Consider the following 16,252-nt stretch of genomic DNA (forward strand, 5'->3'; position numbering starts at 1 on the left):
AATATGGCTTAGTTGGTATGAAAAGCCTAGTAGCTTCCAAGATTAATTCTGTGAATGTTTCCTATTTAGAATTTGCTATTTGTAACATCATCAGTTGGTCCCACTGTATAGAATTTAAAAACTGTCTGAGACCCCCATAGTCACTTTTACAAAAGCAAAAACCCTTCCCTTTACCCCTGATGGGTTACCTCTTTGAGTAAATCCCACATCAGCACACTGTGATTACTGCCACCTAGTGGTTCCTTTATCTGCAAATTCTTAATGCATGAAGAATCACTACTGATATTCAGATCAAGAGTATTACTCCCTCTCGTTGCCTCCCGAACATGCTGCTGTAGAAAACAATCATCCAATAAATCCACAAAAGCTTTGCTAGTGTGTGAGTGACCAAGCCACAAGGTCCAGTCAATATCTGGGAAATTAAAATACCCCTGCAAGTAATATCATACTTGCAAAATAGTCACAAAACTCATGAACAATTATTACACTCAAATTTTGATGCAATAGAGCTTATGTTTTTGAGATTTGAAAAAACAATTAAGACATTTTCACCACCACAAAGACAAATATAGGCAAAAATTAAAATTGCAAAAATTATTATGGGGCAGGAATTGGAACAGAGAAAAGAGGAAGAACAATCATTATTATCATCTGCAGACAGTTCTAATTATGGGGAAATGACATAAAGCACTCCAATACCTCCTAGTTTAATTGATTCTTGTTGAACTAATTTCAACGTCATTGCCAGATCCTAACTTTAAACCTGTTTTACGAATGAACCATTAACAGGGGAAAGTGGTGCAGCAGTATCCTGGAATATACAATTTTCCATCCAAGAATTATAATTGTTCAAACAGATGTTTGCTCTTTATATAGTTATATATACAATTTGTAATAATAAACCAATTTTCATTTTAAAAAGTTATAATTTCAATCTTACCTTAGAGTTATTAAATTATTAGAGTTATCTATTGCGGGAATAGCCCAACAATAATTAGTATCCTGTTTACAAACGTCATTTTCAGCTAAACCCAGTAATTTGTTTAAACATTCATTTGCCATCCTAAAGGGATGGCAAATGAATGTTTAAACAAAAATATTGATAAAAGCATTTTTTTTTTTTTTTATCCCTCTGTAAGTTTGAGAACAAAGTGTAGAACTCTTCTTTAATTCCACAATATACACTAATATCATTCATCCATTTTATTTTTCTGGTTCTAAAAATCCATAAAGATAATTCAATCTATTATAAAATGTATATGACATACAAGAACTCTACTTAAAATCTGGTTCATAAATACAAAAGAAACTACATATATATATACACAGTTATGCCCAGTTAATTTATTAAAGTACAAATAAAATAAAATATAAGTACAAAATTCAGTAGCTTTCGGAACACGTGTCCCTTTATCAACTGACAAATTTGAATACATTACAAGCAAATGTGGCACGTTACTCATGCGTCATTGTTGTAGCATGGACGTGTGCTGCCTTACGCCAGTGATCATCCATCAATAAAGCGGTTGTCTCTAGGATGGGATGTATACGCATGCCTTTCTGGCGATTTAATGCCTTAGGGTTGTTTATTATGTTTAGTGACTCTAGCCATAGGCGGTGGCGAAAGTTTCGCGCGTGGTCCACTATCTCAAAGTCGCGCTTGGGGTCAAGATCGTGGTTGGTAGCCCAAAAATGTTCTGCGACACGGACTGGTCAGTTTCGGCAAGCCGGATTGCTCTGTCGTGTTCCGTAAGGCGATCCTGGAGACGTCTCGATGTCTCACCTACGTAGCAACTGTTACAGGCCCTACAGGTGATACGGTACACTACATTGCTGCGTAAGACAGGTGTGACAGGGGTCTTCACACTGGAGACAAGTGAACGTAGGCTCTTACCGGGTAATTGCACACATTTGATGTTGTAACTTCTCAGGATCTTCGAGATACGTCCTGACACTCCTGGATAGTACGGAATGTAGGCAGACGTTCACTTGTCTCCAGTGTGAAGACCCCTGTCACACCTGTCTTACGCAGCAATGTAGTGTACCGTATCACCTGTAGGGCCTGTAACAGTTGCTACGTAGGTGAGACATCGAGACGTCTCCAGGATCGCCTTACGGAACACGACAGAGCAATCCGGCTTGCCAAAACTGACCAGTCCGTGCTCGCAGAACATTTTTGTGCTACCAACCACGATCTTGACCCCAAGCGCGACTTTGAGATAGTGGACCACGCGCGACACTTTCGCCACCGCCTATGGCTAGAGTCACTAAACATAATAAACAACCCTAAGGCATTAAATCGCCAGAAAGGCATGCGTATACATCCCATCCTAGAGACAACCGCTTTATTGATGGATGATCACTGGCGTAAGGCAGCACACGTCCGTGCTACAACAATGACGCATGAGTAACGTGCCACATTTGCTTGTAATGTATTCAAATTTGTCAGTTGATAAAGGGACACGTGTTCCGAAAGCTACTGAATTTTGTACTTATATTTTATTTTATTTGTACTTTAATAAATTAACTGGGCATAACTGTGTATATATATATGTATTTGAAACTATGGACCCCAGTACTCCAGGCCCATTTGTCACTACAAAAGAAACTATTTATCTTATCTAAATATGTACATAGCTCTTTTCTTAATCTTCGCATAATGTCAGTAATAACAGTTTTTTCCTCAAGAGCAAAATCAAGGCACATTTTTAATTCAGGTAACTAAACTACTGCCTAAAAGGAAGACAAATAGTAACATCATTGCAGTTGCATTGGTATGAATGGAATAATCGCAATAGCTATCAAGATCGTAATTGCTATTGCTATCATATTGATGTGAATCCATCTTTAGTTTCAATCAATATCAAATGTGTACTGGTCTGTTTACTTTGAACACAATATCCTAAAACCTTTACATTTTCCCTAGATAAAAAAAATAAAAATTAAGGGAATGTAATTTGAACTCTTGAAGCAGTAATTCAACTTGATGAAGTGAGGCAATTTTGTTGGATATAGCAAGGACTGCATTTATGCAAATTTTTGGAGATAGTAACAGCATCAGGATAGATGATGCCAAACAGGAACCACTTTAAGGAGGACCATCAAAATTTGGATATACATGAAAATAGATAAATAATTTAAAAATTATAATCACTCTTTATGATAAGCCTTCATTAAATTGATTATGCAAATCAGTTATAAAAATTATTAATGTAGTTGTTAATAAGTTAAATAATAAATTATCTTATTTTGACATCATGAATATTGTTTGTAGCAAGCTGTGACCTGCTATTGTGAGTTCATTAATATGTGAATTAAACTTGAAATGAAATTTGTTAAAAAAGTAAGTAAGATAGCAGAGAACTTAAAAGTAATAAAAAGTAGTTGAAACAGTGAACTTAGTGTAAGCAAAAGTAATTACTTAAAACTCTTAAATGTTTTGTTTGGTTTGTTTGTGTTTACGAAAGTAAACAACATATATTTAATTCACATGAATGTATAGTTAGATTGTAGGAAGTTTTATTTTAATTATTGGAATAAATCCGTGATGGCTGGTTGAGGCTAACAGCTTGAGGAAATTCAAAAGTCAGCTGGATACTTACCCATGTGAGAAAGGAACACTTAGGCTGTTTATTTTCTTTATATACAGTATATTATTAATTAATATAAATATATATTGTGTATTTATATTTTACTTTTCTTATTAATTTATATTATTTATTTATTTATTTTTGTTTTTATTTTTTTTTTATTATTTTTTATCCAGTGTGGCAAAAGCTTATGACTTATGGCTTCATATCATTAATACTGATACTATGAGCATAGGATTCCAGGTGTATTGAATTTCTTCTTTTGGATAGAGCTGCTTCTCTCTCTCTCTCTCTCTCTCTCTCTCTCTCTCTCTCTCTCTCTCTCTCTCTCTCTCTCTCTCATTAATTAATGAATTTATTCATTTGAGAAAAGATTTTGAAAAATCAAGATAAATTTTTGGTAAATTATAATGCAGCACCTTGTATATATCACAATTTGTAAATTATTCCTATTTTATAAAAGGAACTGCAATTGTACCACTTAATTTCTGTTAAGATCATGCTCACAGCATTTCTAATGAAGAATGTTAGCCATTCACATTGTTGTCACTGTTGCTGCTACTACCAGCAGTATTAACCACATTAAGGTATTAACTACCTCTTTTAGAAAGTTTAGTTGTACAGAAGGATGACCACTGGTATTGAGCTAGATACCGTTTCTTTAATGGGACACGTGAAGAATATATTATTAGACAGTTGTTGTTGTTGGTTTGTTGTTTAATGGCACAAGGGCTGCTAAGGTCATATTGTGCCTTATTAGACAGTAATCTCTTGTACAGCAGATGTGCTGTTTGGCTGAGTAGCAAGGTCACTGATCATCACATGGTTGTGCATGTCATGAAGTTGGAAACTATTTGAATATATTATTACTGACAAATAGTGAGTGCATTCGTAAATAATGACATTTTATTACTCTGTCTTATTTTGTTTTAATGCTTATAATCAGTATATTTTAATTGTGTTAAAGGTAGCTCAATATACGAATCATGTAGATTGGCATTAGTTAGATAATTTTATTATCTATTATAACACATAATACCCATAAAATTGATGCTGTAATACATATAACGTAAACTTGATAAGGTAGTACGTATTATTTTTGTGTAACTGGTGAATTAGAGTAGTGTTATTATTGCATTTAAGTGTTAGTTTAGTGTAGTATTCTCATTTATATTGAATTTAAATGGCAATCATGCCACAGACTAAAGCAGCAAAGCAATGGGCTCAAAGTGGCAGGAATGCTATGACTTGGAAGAACTGAAGCGGCGATTCTTCTATGAATGGCCCAAGGAAAATGTACTGTTTGCGGACTTTTCTGGAACAGGATGTGATATAGCCAAGGGGATGTGTGTGTGCTCAATGCAGAGTGTGAAGAAATGAGACACCAACTAACTTGTGGCTTTTTTTTTTTTTTTTTTTTTTTTTTTTTTCAATGTTGAAAAAAAGTCACAAGTTAGGGTTAAATTTGAAAGTGTCAGCAATTATGTCCAGACATGATAGGAGGGAATATATGATGAAAGCCTTGTCAATCAATTCGGCTGTGGAGAGATTGTGCAAGGCTCATGGGGTAGAACTTTTCCCAACATGGTCTGTGCTTGTTAACAGGAGAGACTGCTTCTGCAGAGATGGGATACATTTAAATAGAAAGGGTGCAAGAATAATTGCTGATGCTATCGAGGCACTGTTACACAGACTAATAGATTAATAATAGCTGCAGTCAGAGGTGAAAGTGATTCCTGCACTGCTTCTATTGGAAACAGCAGCAGCCTGGAAAGCAAGGTTCTGATAAATTCAAGGTCTTCTGTCAGTCATCATGGAACAGGTAAATAAATGGGCTGTGTTAGGATAACTAAGAGTATGAACAGGTGCATGTATACTTGCATGTACACCAATGCCAGCATAATAAATAAATTTGATGAGTTTGAAGTATTGGTCAAGTCATCAAATGCAGACATTGTGAAGATATTAGAGACGTGGTGTCAATCAAATATAAGGGATGCAGAAATTCAATATAAGAAGTACAATGTGTACAGAAATGTTCACATTGTTCAGTGCTGGGCCCAATGTTGTCTTCAGTATTTATTAATGATATTGATGAAGGTATATCAGGCTTAATGCCAAAGTTTGCAGTTGATACAAAGTTTCGCAGTATGGTTACCAACAGTAATCAGGGTGAGCTACTGCAACACGATCTAGGAAAACTGGGTCAATTGAGAAATGCAAGGTACTGCATATGGGTAGCAGTGATCCCAGAGTAACTTATCAACTGTGTGGTACTACATTCAGGGTAGTGGAAAATGAAAACACTTGAGAGTAATTATACAGTTAGATATGAACTTTTCTGCGCATTGCAGACATGCTGCCAGAACAGCTCCTGGGGATTTGTCAATAATATGCAGAAACTTTGTTAACAGGGATAAGGAGGTGATTATTCCTTTGTACAAGGCCATAGTTATGCAGCATCTTGAGAATTATATACAGGTCTCCAGGCCTCGCTTTAGAAAGGAAATAGATCTACTAGAAGAGGTGCAGAGAAGGACAACCAGATTAATGAAGGGAACAAAAAAGTGTTGTTATGTAGAAAGGCTTCAGTTCTGAAAATTGCAGCTTCTGGAGACTAGGCACCTGCGGGTGATCTGATTGAGGTATATAAGATCTTGTATGGATTGTTCCTCTTGTGGAGACTACACACGAGAGGGCATACATTTAAGTTGAGGAAGGATGGTTGCATTACAGATGTGCAGAAGTTTGCCTTCAGTCAGCAGGTGGCTGATTGTTGGAACAGGCTTCCATTTGTTGTTGCAAAAGTGGATGGTTTGAATAAATTCAAGGAAGAACTTGACAGATTCTTGGAGGCTATGGATGGGAGAAGTGTGTGTGGTGTTTTCTTTTTTTTTTCCTTTGGCTGATACTCCATGAGCTTGCTTTCTTGCATCATTTGCCACTACTACTACTACTGTAATTAACGAAACCCCATAAGCTGTCCTGGCAGTTTGTCTGCACTGTTCAGAGAACTTCATATCAGACTGCAGGTCTTTTTCATTTTCCACTACATTGAGAGTAGTGCCACACAGCTGGTATGTTAATTCAAGATTACTGCTACCCATGTGTATTTCTATACCTTTGCATTTGTCAACGTTAAACCTCAATTACCATTTCCCATCCCAGCTGCCTGATTTTTATAGATCTTTTTGCAGTAGCATACCTTTATTACTGTCATTGATGACCCTGTCAACCTTTGTATCTTCTGCAAACTTACACATTAAACCTGATATACCCTCATCAGTGTCATTAATAAATACAGAAAACAACAATGGACCAGCACTGAACCTCTGGAACTCCAGTAATAACATTAGTCCATGAAGAGCAGTCCATTGATAACCACTCTCTTTCTTTTTCTACTTGTGGTCCTTGAGGTTGCCACAGACATTCTCTTAGATATATTAGACAAGCTGTGCTTGCTACCTGGGAGTCTAAAACGCTGATGGAACTGATATTCGGGTGACACTCAAATGGACCCAATTTCGGTGAAGTCTGGGCGGTCTGTGACAGCTAAATGCTCTGCTTGCATTTTCATGATGGTGGGACTGTTAGTGAACCTGGGTATAACCTCCATGTGCAAGGATACTGTGGGTGACCACCCAGGTGTGAACCAACATAAGCAGGGGGTCAAGGTATGGTACCCACACCACATGGAGTAATGCCACCCCTCTGTGTTACCAGGCAATACTAGGCGGTAGATGATTCTCATCAACTGTTGCAATATCACCACTTTGCTTATCGGAGGCTTGAAGTGGTGGAACCCATGTATAGTCTCCAGAGCTAAGTTCCAGTCAACCCTTCCCCATCTCTTCCATCATGCAGTATAAATGATGTCTTTTGAGGTTATGATGAACACCGTGGCAAGATCCAAACTTCCTTACATTTTGAGGGTACAGCTCTCAGGCCGGCTACTAGTTAGTACACCAGACCGTACCTATTGATAACTCTCTAGGAGGCCTGCGGATCAACTAGTGTATAATCTTGCTACCTGTAATCTGCCAGATAGTGATTGCGGGAGTCCAAGTAGTGTGTATGCGGGGAGCATAGTTGAGGCCATGTTATGTCAAGGATCTGGGTGTATTCTTACCATATGTATGCCATATCCAAAAATTTCATTATTTCATACAGGGCCCCCCCCCACTTTTTCTTACTATTGAATACACCATGAATTATCAAACTAATAGAGTAAGTTTATCTGCAAAAAGTTCTAAACCTCCCAAACACTTCCTAGTTCATTTCACCAATATACTTGGTTTCGGTTCTAATCTCAATGATGTTCATTTCCAATTACAGTCTGCCGAACTCCATGTACTTTTACTGACAGAATCTCAGTTATCGGTTGATTCAACCACTGCTCATCTCAGTTTTCCAAATTATTAGCTGCATGATTCCTTTTGCTTCAAAGGTGGTACTTGTGCATATGTCCGTTCTGATATTCCTTGTCAGATCCTTGGTAATTTCGAATTTCTTCTTTTCGACCTTCTCTGGCTTAAAATCTCTCTACCTCATTCTATCAAATTCATCTGTTGTCTCTACTGTTCTCCCAACTCCACTAATCACTTGGAACTCTTTGACTTCCTCTCTTTGCAACTTGACTTTCTCCAGTCCTAACAGTGAGGTAATTTTCCGTGGTGATTTGTGAGTTGTGAACATTAGCTGGCTTCCATTTTCTAGTCACACAGACCCAGCTGGTCGAGATGCTGAGACTTTTGCAGTTACTGATAACCTCGCACAGATTATTCATTTACCTACCAGATTACTGGACAATCCTAACCATACAGCCAACATACTTGATCTTTTTCTCACAAACAACCCTTCTAAGTACATGGTCAAAGTGAGTTGTCCTTTAGGCACCTCAGATCACAACTTGGCGATTTTCCTTTCTCCAGTGGAGCCTTTATCTCATGGCTATTCCCAACCTCATGTTGTTTGGCATTACAAGAATGCAAAATGGGATGACCTGAGAGATTTCTTTTCTTCTTTTCCTTGGTTGGATTACTGTTTTAAAACTTCTGATGTCAGTGTTTGCTCACATCGTGTCAGTGAAATTATTCTAGTAGGAATGGAATCCTTTATTCCACACCCTAATTTAAAATCTCATCCTTTATCTAAACCATGATTTTCCAATAAATGTGCTAAGACTGTTCAAGAGAAGAATGTCGCATATCGTTAATTGGCTTGTTTCCAATTCTTCAGTTTCATTTTCTGCCTACATCAAAGCTTGCAACAATTGTAAAGCAGTTATTAATCAGTTCAAACTAGATTTTTGCTTAGTTTTGCTTCTTGCCAAAGCTATTGGCTGCAACTTTTGCCCATCTCTGTCAAAACCAGCCAAGGATAAAGCTAACCTTCTAGCATCCCATTTTTCTTCCAACTCATGTATTAATGATCTTGGTAAAACACCTTCCACCATTCTCAACATGCTCCATTCAATGCCTCCTGTGGTCTTCCATCAAAAGGATGTCAGAAGGATTTTGATGAATCTTGATGCTAAGAAAGCTCCAGGTCCTGATGGTATTTCTCCACTTGTTCTCAAAACCTGTGCTCCTGAACTTACTCATGTTCTTTGCCGCCTTTTTTCACTTTCTTATTCCAAAGGTGTTTTTCCTTCTGTTTGGAAGTTTGCTCATATCCAGACAGTTCTAAAAAGGGTGACAAATCACTCCCATCCAGTTATCGTCTCATTGCAATTACTTCTACTCTTTCTAAAGTAATGGAGAAATCAATTAATCGCCAACTCTTAAACTACCTAGAAACCTTCCATCTGATCAATGATCACCAGTATAGATTCCATCAGTGTCGATCCACTGGTGATATTCTGGCTTATGTTACCCATTTATGGACAAATTCAATGGAAAAGTTAGGTGAAACACAAGCAGTTACTCGACATCTCAAATGCTTTTGATCGTGTTTGGCATAAAGGTCTTCTAAACAAGCTTCCATCTTATGGTTTGCCAACTGTTTTTTGTAATTAGGTATTCAGTTTTCTCTCTGATCGCTCACTGAGGGTGATGGTAGATGGCTCTCTGTGTTCTAACGTTTTCACTAATGCTGGTGCCCCCCAAGGTTCAGTTCTTTTCCTCTCTCTTTTCGTCTTGTATATTAATGACCTTCTTCCATTGACTGAGGTTCTATCCATAGTTTTGTTAATGATAGCACATTTCTTTCCACTTTTCAGTTTGAGAAACCTTGCCCTGCTCAATCAGCTTCAACTTCTTGAATATTCACTACCAATTCCTTAAATGCTGATCTCCAGTGGGGCAAAGACAACTTTGTTGGTTTCAATCCTTCTAAAACTCAGTCCTGTCTTATATTGCAAAAAGGATTCTTCTGCTCCTATGCTTATCTTTGGTGACACTCCAATTTCTAGGCAAGAGGAAAAATCTCTTTTGGAGATTACACTGACATATAATCTCTCTCTCAGCACAAGCAGATTACAAATATTTCTTCCTCTGCTTTTTTTTCGCTCTCGGTGCTACTTTTCTTTCAAACAGCTGTTCACTCTGTACAAATCACAAATCTACTCTACCATGGAATATTGTTCCCACATCTGGGGCAGTGTCCCCAAACCTCTTTCAGGGGTCTAAATTTCATTAAGAAGAGGGCAGTTAGGTTAAATAAAGCCTGATCTCTAACAGAGTCTCTCCACTCTCTATCTCATAGACGTACTGTTTCTGCTGCATGCCTTTTCTATAGAATCTTCCATGGGCAGTGTTCTTCTGAATTGGCTTCTATAATTCCCACTTTCTCTTTCAAAACAGTCTGAACATTTGTCGCCACCAGCCAACATCCATTTACTGTCCAACTTCAAACTCACAGAACCAACTTTTCATCTTCATCGTTTATTCATTCAACTGCCGATTTCTGGAACAACTTTCCTTCATACGTATTTCATGAAAATTACAGTCTACAGAAGTTCAAGTCTAATGTCAACAAATATCTTCTTTCATCTTCCGCGCCTCCGTAGCCAGGTGGGAAGGAGCAGCAGTTCGTAGTACACGCTTCTTGATTAGACCGGGGTTCGAGCCCGTCACCACCAAATACGGAGGATGCGGAAAGGTCAGGGAATGACCACCGCATATCCTGGAGCAATATGGCCTTAGTTGCTAATGCTCCTAAAAACCAAATAACAAACAAACAACTTTCATCTTCCCAACCTCCAACCCATGTATGGTACTAAGTACTATAGGTTCTAATACCTCTCATGTTTGGGTTTTTCATAATAAAAAAAAACAAACAAACTTAGCCATCCCTTTATCCACAGCAGTAACTTTACCTTAATGCCACACTCCTCCACTTTGTACAACAGAATTTTATGTATAGCAGCATCAAATGCTTTCCCAAAATCGAAGTATATAAGTATATAATATCATAATTATTTTTTGCATCTAGTTCCTCTGTGCTGCATCATAGTATTTAATCAAATTGGTCAGGCAAGATTGCCTCTTGACAAACCCATGCTGTGACTGAAGTATAACTGCACTCCTCTCTCAATGGTCCTGCATTACTTCTTTATCCAATGACTCCATTATTTTACTCGGAACAGAAGTTAAGCTAATAGGTCTGTAATTATTCATGTCTCCCTATGGATCCCCCTTTATGAATTGGGGATACATTTGCACATCTCCTGTCCAGAGAGATCTTCCCTGAACAAAGATGTTCTCATAATCATGCATAAGGGTTTGCTTACTTTCTTTACTTCCTCCCTTAATATAATTGGGTAGATCCCATCCACCTTAGGTGCCTTTTTATGTTTAACTTTAACAAATTCTCTTCCACTTTCCCCTCAGTTTTCACAAAATCATTTATTTCCCTATTATTTTTTAAGAAACCTCTGGCATCCCCACCTAAAGAATTCCACTTGTGTGAATGTAGATGCAAAATTCCTATTTACCCTGTCAGCAACTTTAACAAAATCATTAACAGTTATACCATCTACAACAAAGCCACTTTGATTCAAACCCCTTCCTTCTACTATTAATATAAATAAAGAAGTCTTTGCTGCTTTTCTTGGCATTATTTTCTGGAGACTCCTTGTAATCCATCTTAGCATGCCTATCCTCCTTTGTGACTAGATTGCAGACTAGTTTAAATCTACCATATGCTTCTGTATCACCTGATAATTTATATGCATCCCATGCATTTTTCTTCTCTGTAACATGTCTCATACTTCATGTGACATCCATTTAGGTCTAAGCCTTGAACAGTATTTCTTAGTTGATATGAAAAGCCCAGTAACTTCTATGATTATTCCCTGAATGCTTCTCATTTAGAATTTGTTGTTGGCAACGTTGTATAGAATTTAAAAGCTGCCGGAGAGCAAATGTGGTAGTTGCATCTTTAATTAAATCTTACATCAATACTCTGTGATCACTGGCACCTAGTATTTATTTTATCTGCAGATTCTTAATGCATGAAGAATTACTGCTGATAATCCTTTCTTTGCTTCTCCAAAAAAATATTTAAGAAGATGACACATTGGTACAAATAATTAAGTTATTCATGTAGTCAAAGAGGACCAAAATAGAGGATCTATAAGGGGATCAATGTAGTAGATTCTATGTAAGGGCTCTAGAAAAGTTGAGGGAACATTGCATAAAGTATATAGCCCTAAGGGGGCTATATACTTTATGCAATTAACTGCATTAAATGAAAGTTGATTCATTTGAGATTGCATCGTTGTTTCTGTGGCCGGCCAGAAACTTTTGACATACCCCTTATAGATTGCTTTATAAAGGATGATTGCCAAGTCATGTGACCAAGAGCTGAACACATTGTTTATTTAGCTGTATAATTGAATTCAGAAATTATGTTATTATTGTTTTGTATGGTATTTATTTTATAATTTAGGTTTAGCTTAACCTTTTCCTGAAGCATGTCTCATATTATGTTAAAAATGCATTGCAGGCCAACTAGGGGCTGGTCCAGAAGCTACTGAAATCAATACTCCCCCCCCAACACACACACACCACTGATCAGCTCCTGGTACCATCAAATGATTTTGTTAATTATGTTAAGGAATTTTATGCTAAATACTTGTAATAAAAATTTTTATGTTTATTAAATTATTGAATATAGGTCAACAAGTAAATGTTCATCTTCACTGAATCAGTATCTGAAACCCTGTTCATAATTTCTAGTAATAAAAGTCCAGTTTTAACTGTATGTCTGTGCTTTCCAAACTTTTATGATGCAGATATGTGCACATGCCAGAAGTAATTTGACACTTCATCCCTTTTGCTCCTTATTTTAAGTTGAGGATATATGCACTGGTACAATTTTCTTTGTTTTGGGCCAAAAACGTAAACAAGAGAGAGAATGTGCATTACTGTAGTAGTAGTAGTAGTAAACCCCGGGGGCTCACATCTGGTGAGTATGGGCTTGACAAACCCAGGGTCCTGAGCTGGATATCATCATTCTTCTCTTTCTTGGTGATGCCTTTCTACTTCTCTCTCTCTCTCTCTCTCTCTCTCTCTCTCTCTCTCTCTCTCTCTCACACACACACACACACACACACACACACACACACACACACACACACACACACACACACACACACACACACACACACACACACACACACACAGGGGGATAACTCGGGAATTTTTTTTTTTTTTTTGGCTGGTGCAGCATAAGCCTCAGGCTTCCTTGTACCATATGGCTAATAATAATAATAAAAATAAATAAATAGTGGTGGTGGTGGCATGTGATGCAAGAAAGCAAGTGTATGAGCTTATGCAGCCAAAAAAAAAAAAAAAATCACACCATTCCCTCCAAATGCCTGTCCAGTTCCTCCTTAAATTTATTCAACCTATCAACTTTCACAACGACAGATGGAAGTTTGTTCCAGCAATTAACTACCCGCTAGCTAAAGGCAAATTTCCGCACATCTATTCTACATCTGTCTTTTCTTAATTTGAATTTATGCCCCCTTAGGTTCGTAGAACCGCAGGGACTCACATCTGGTGAGTATGGGCTTGGCACACCCAGGGTCCTGAGCTGGATATCATCATTCTTCTCTTTCTTGGTGATTCCCTTCTATTTTCTCTCTCTCACTCTTTCTCTCTCCGGGTAATTCAGAAATTTTTTTTTTCCTAGTGCAGCATAAGCCTCGGGCTTCCTTGCACCATATAGCTAATAATAATAATAATAATAATAATAATAATCTGAACAAGTGGAAGGATCCCCTCAGAATTCTGCGTGCTCAACCCATTCAAGGCCTTATACACCTCAATCAGATCACCGCACAGGTGCCTAGTCTCCAGCCACTGCAATTTGCAGAACTTAAGCCTCTCTTGGTAAGAGGATCCCTTCATTCCCCTCACCAATCTTGTTGCCCTTCTCTATACACGCCCAAGCAAATCGACATCCTTCCTAAAATGAGGTCTCCAGTCCTGTATGCAGTAGTCAAGGCATGGCCTGACCATTGCCTTATACAGAGGGACAATCACCTCCTTTTTCCTGCTAGCAAAATTCCTATATATCATTGACAAAACCCCATGACCTGCCCTGGCAGCCTGTCTGCATTGCTCAGAAAACTTCATATCTGACTGCACAATTACTCCCAGGTCTTTTTCATTTTCTACCACCTTAAGTGTAGTACCACACAGTTGGTACTTTTCTGTCGGGTTACTTCTACCCATATGCAGTACTTTGCATTTGTCAAGGTCAAACTTCAGTTGCCACTTCTTAGCCCATCTGCCCAAATTATCTAGATCCTGTTGCAGAAACACACTGCCATTACTGTCATTAACAACCCTGCCAACCTTTGTATCATCTGCAAACTTCGACACTAAGCCTGATATACCTTCATCAATATCATTGATAAATATACAAAACAACAGTGGACCCAACACCGAATCCTCTGGGACTCCACTAATAACATTAGTCCATGAAGAGCAGCATCCATTGATTACCACCCTCTGTCTTCTCCCACTCAACCATCCTTTTATCAATTGTAGCAACTTACCCTTAATACCATTCTGTTCCAACTTGTACAATAGTCTTCCTTGCGTAACAGTGTCAAAAGCTTTCCTGAAATCCAAATATATGATATCAAAATTATTTTTTGCATCCAGTTCCTTTGTAACCACATCATAATATCCTATCAAATTTGTCAGACAAGACTTTCCCTTAACAAACCCATGCTGTGTCTGAATTATTCCTACAGTCTTGTCTAGATGATTCTGCAATGCATCTTTAACCAGTGACTCCATTATTTTACTCGGAACAGAAGTTAAACTAACTGGTCTGTAATTACTCGTGTCGCCCTTAACTAAGACTATTTGAAATATTATATCATTTATTAACTTTCAAAGAGAAAGAATGTGTTCAATCCACTGACCTCCAATTATGAACCGCACAAAGAAATAAATGTTGTAAATTTATGTATTAATCAATCAGTTATATCCATTTATGCAGTGAAAGGAAATAAGACCGTGAAAATAATGCCAATATGATGACTCCAAAATTTGGTGTCACCATTTGGAAAGCTCTTCTATATATGTTTAGCTTCATTTACGATTTTTCCAGCTGGTTATTTAATTTTTTTTTTCTTTCTTTTTTTTTTTTTTCACATTGGCTTCTAAACAGAGCTGCTCTGGCTACAAGTGGCATGTGTCTTGCAGGTGGTCTACCCCTGTTATAATGACTAACTTTTAGAGAAGAAATTGAGTTATGGAAATTTAGATTCTCAATTAAAAGTTATGTTTACTAATGAAAAAAAAAAGAAAATTTATATTAAATAATTGAAGTGGCATATCATATATATATTTTTTAAATATTGTATTTATTTTCTTTTCATTATTATTCTGATTATAATTGGTTCACTTTCTTCATTCAGATATTTAAATTTATGTTGAATTATTTTTATTATTTCAGAATTTTATGTTTGCAGTCGCTGGTGAAAGACTCATTATGAGATTAAGAAAAATGGTGTTTAGTACTTTAGTTCGACAGGTAAAAACCAGAAGTAACTGACATACATAAGATAATATTGCTATTCATTATTGGTTTTAATTTACTTATATTTTACTTATTATACTTATATATAATAAGTAAAATATAAGCTAACTTATATACTTATAAGCAAGTATATACTTACAATACATATAAGTTAGAAAGTATGGATCAGAGCTGTAATACTCAATATGTTCTACGTTGATAATAATATTAGTAAATTAATAAGAGGAGTATACCTCAATATAGTACGTGGAACACTTCCGTATGATACCCTCCAGAAATTAAAACGGAAAAAACGAAAAAATCGACAACTTACCGGTACATTAAAGTAAAATATAAATAATTAAAGTAAAATATAAATAATTAAATAATCAATTTAACACAATTCAAAATCAATTCAAAACAATTAAAATTCAAATTAACGCAATTAAAAGAATCTAACGAAAATATTCAAAACGATTTTCCTTCCTGAAGCTGACAATGCTTTTCGACCAACTGTCGTGATCACAGGAATGAAAATTCTCATTTTCATTTTCATTCCTGTGTTTTCATTCCTGAATTTTCATTCCTGTGATCACGACAGTCGGTCGAAAAGCATTGTCAGCTTCAGGAAGGAAAATCGTTTTGAATATTTTCGTTAGATTCTTTTAATTGCGTTA

General features: G+C 36.9%; 1 protein-coding gene across 1 annotated transcript in view; it reads left to right on the forward strand.

Moving 5' to 3' along the window:
• LOC150090694 (ATP-dependent translocase ABCB1-like) overlaps positions 1 to 16,252 on the forward strand; it is a 382,558-nt gene that overhangs the window by 235,418 nt on the left and 130,888 nt on the right. The window contains exon 16 of the mRNA XM_090369148.1: positions 15,513 to 15,590. Within this exon, the coding sequence (XP_090225274.1) occupies positions 15,513 to 15,590 (78 nt within the window). The remainder of the gene's footprint in view (positions 1 to 15,512; positions 15,591 to 16,252) is intronic.

This window comes from Mastigoproctus giganteus, chromosome 1, assembly GCF_048544385.1.
Source record: "Mastigoproctus giganteus isolate SK-2022 chromosome 1, ASM4854438v1, whole genome shotgun sequence".
NCBI lineage: Eukaryota > Metazoa > Arthropoda > Arachnida > Uropygi > Thelyphonidae > Mastigoproctus > Mastigoproctus giganteus.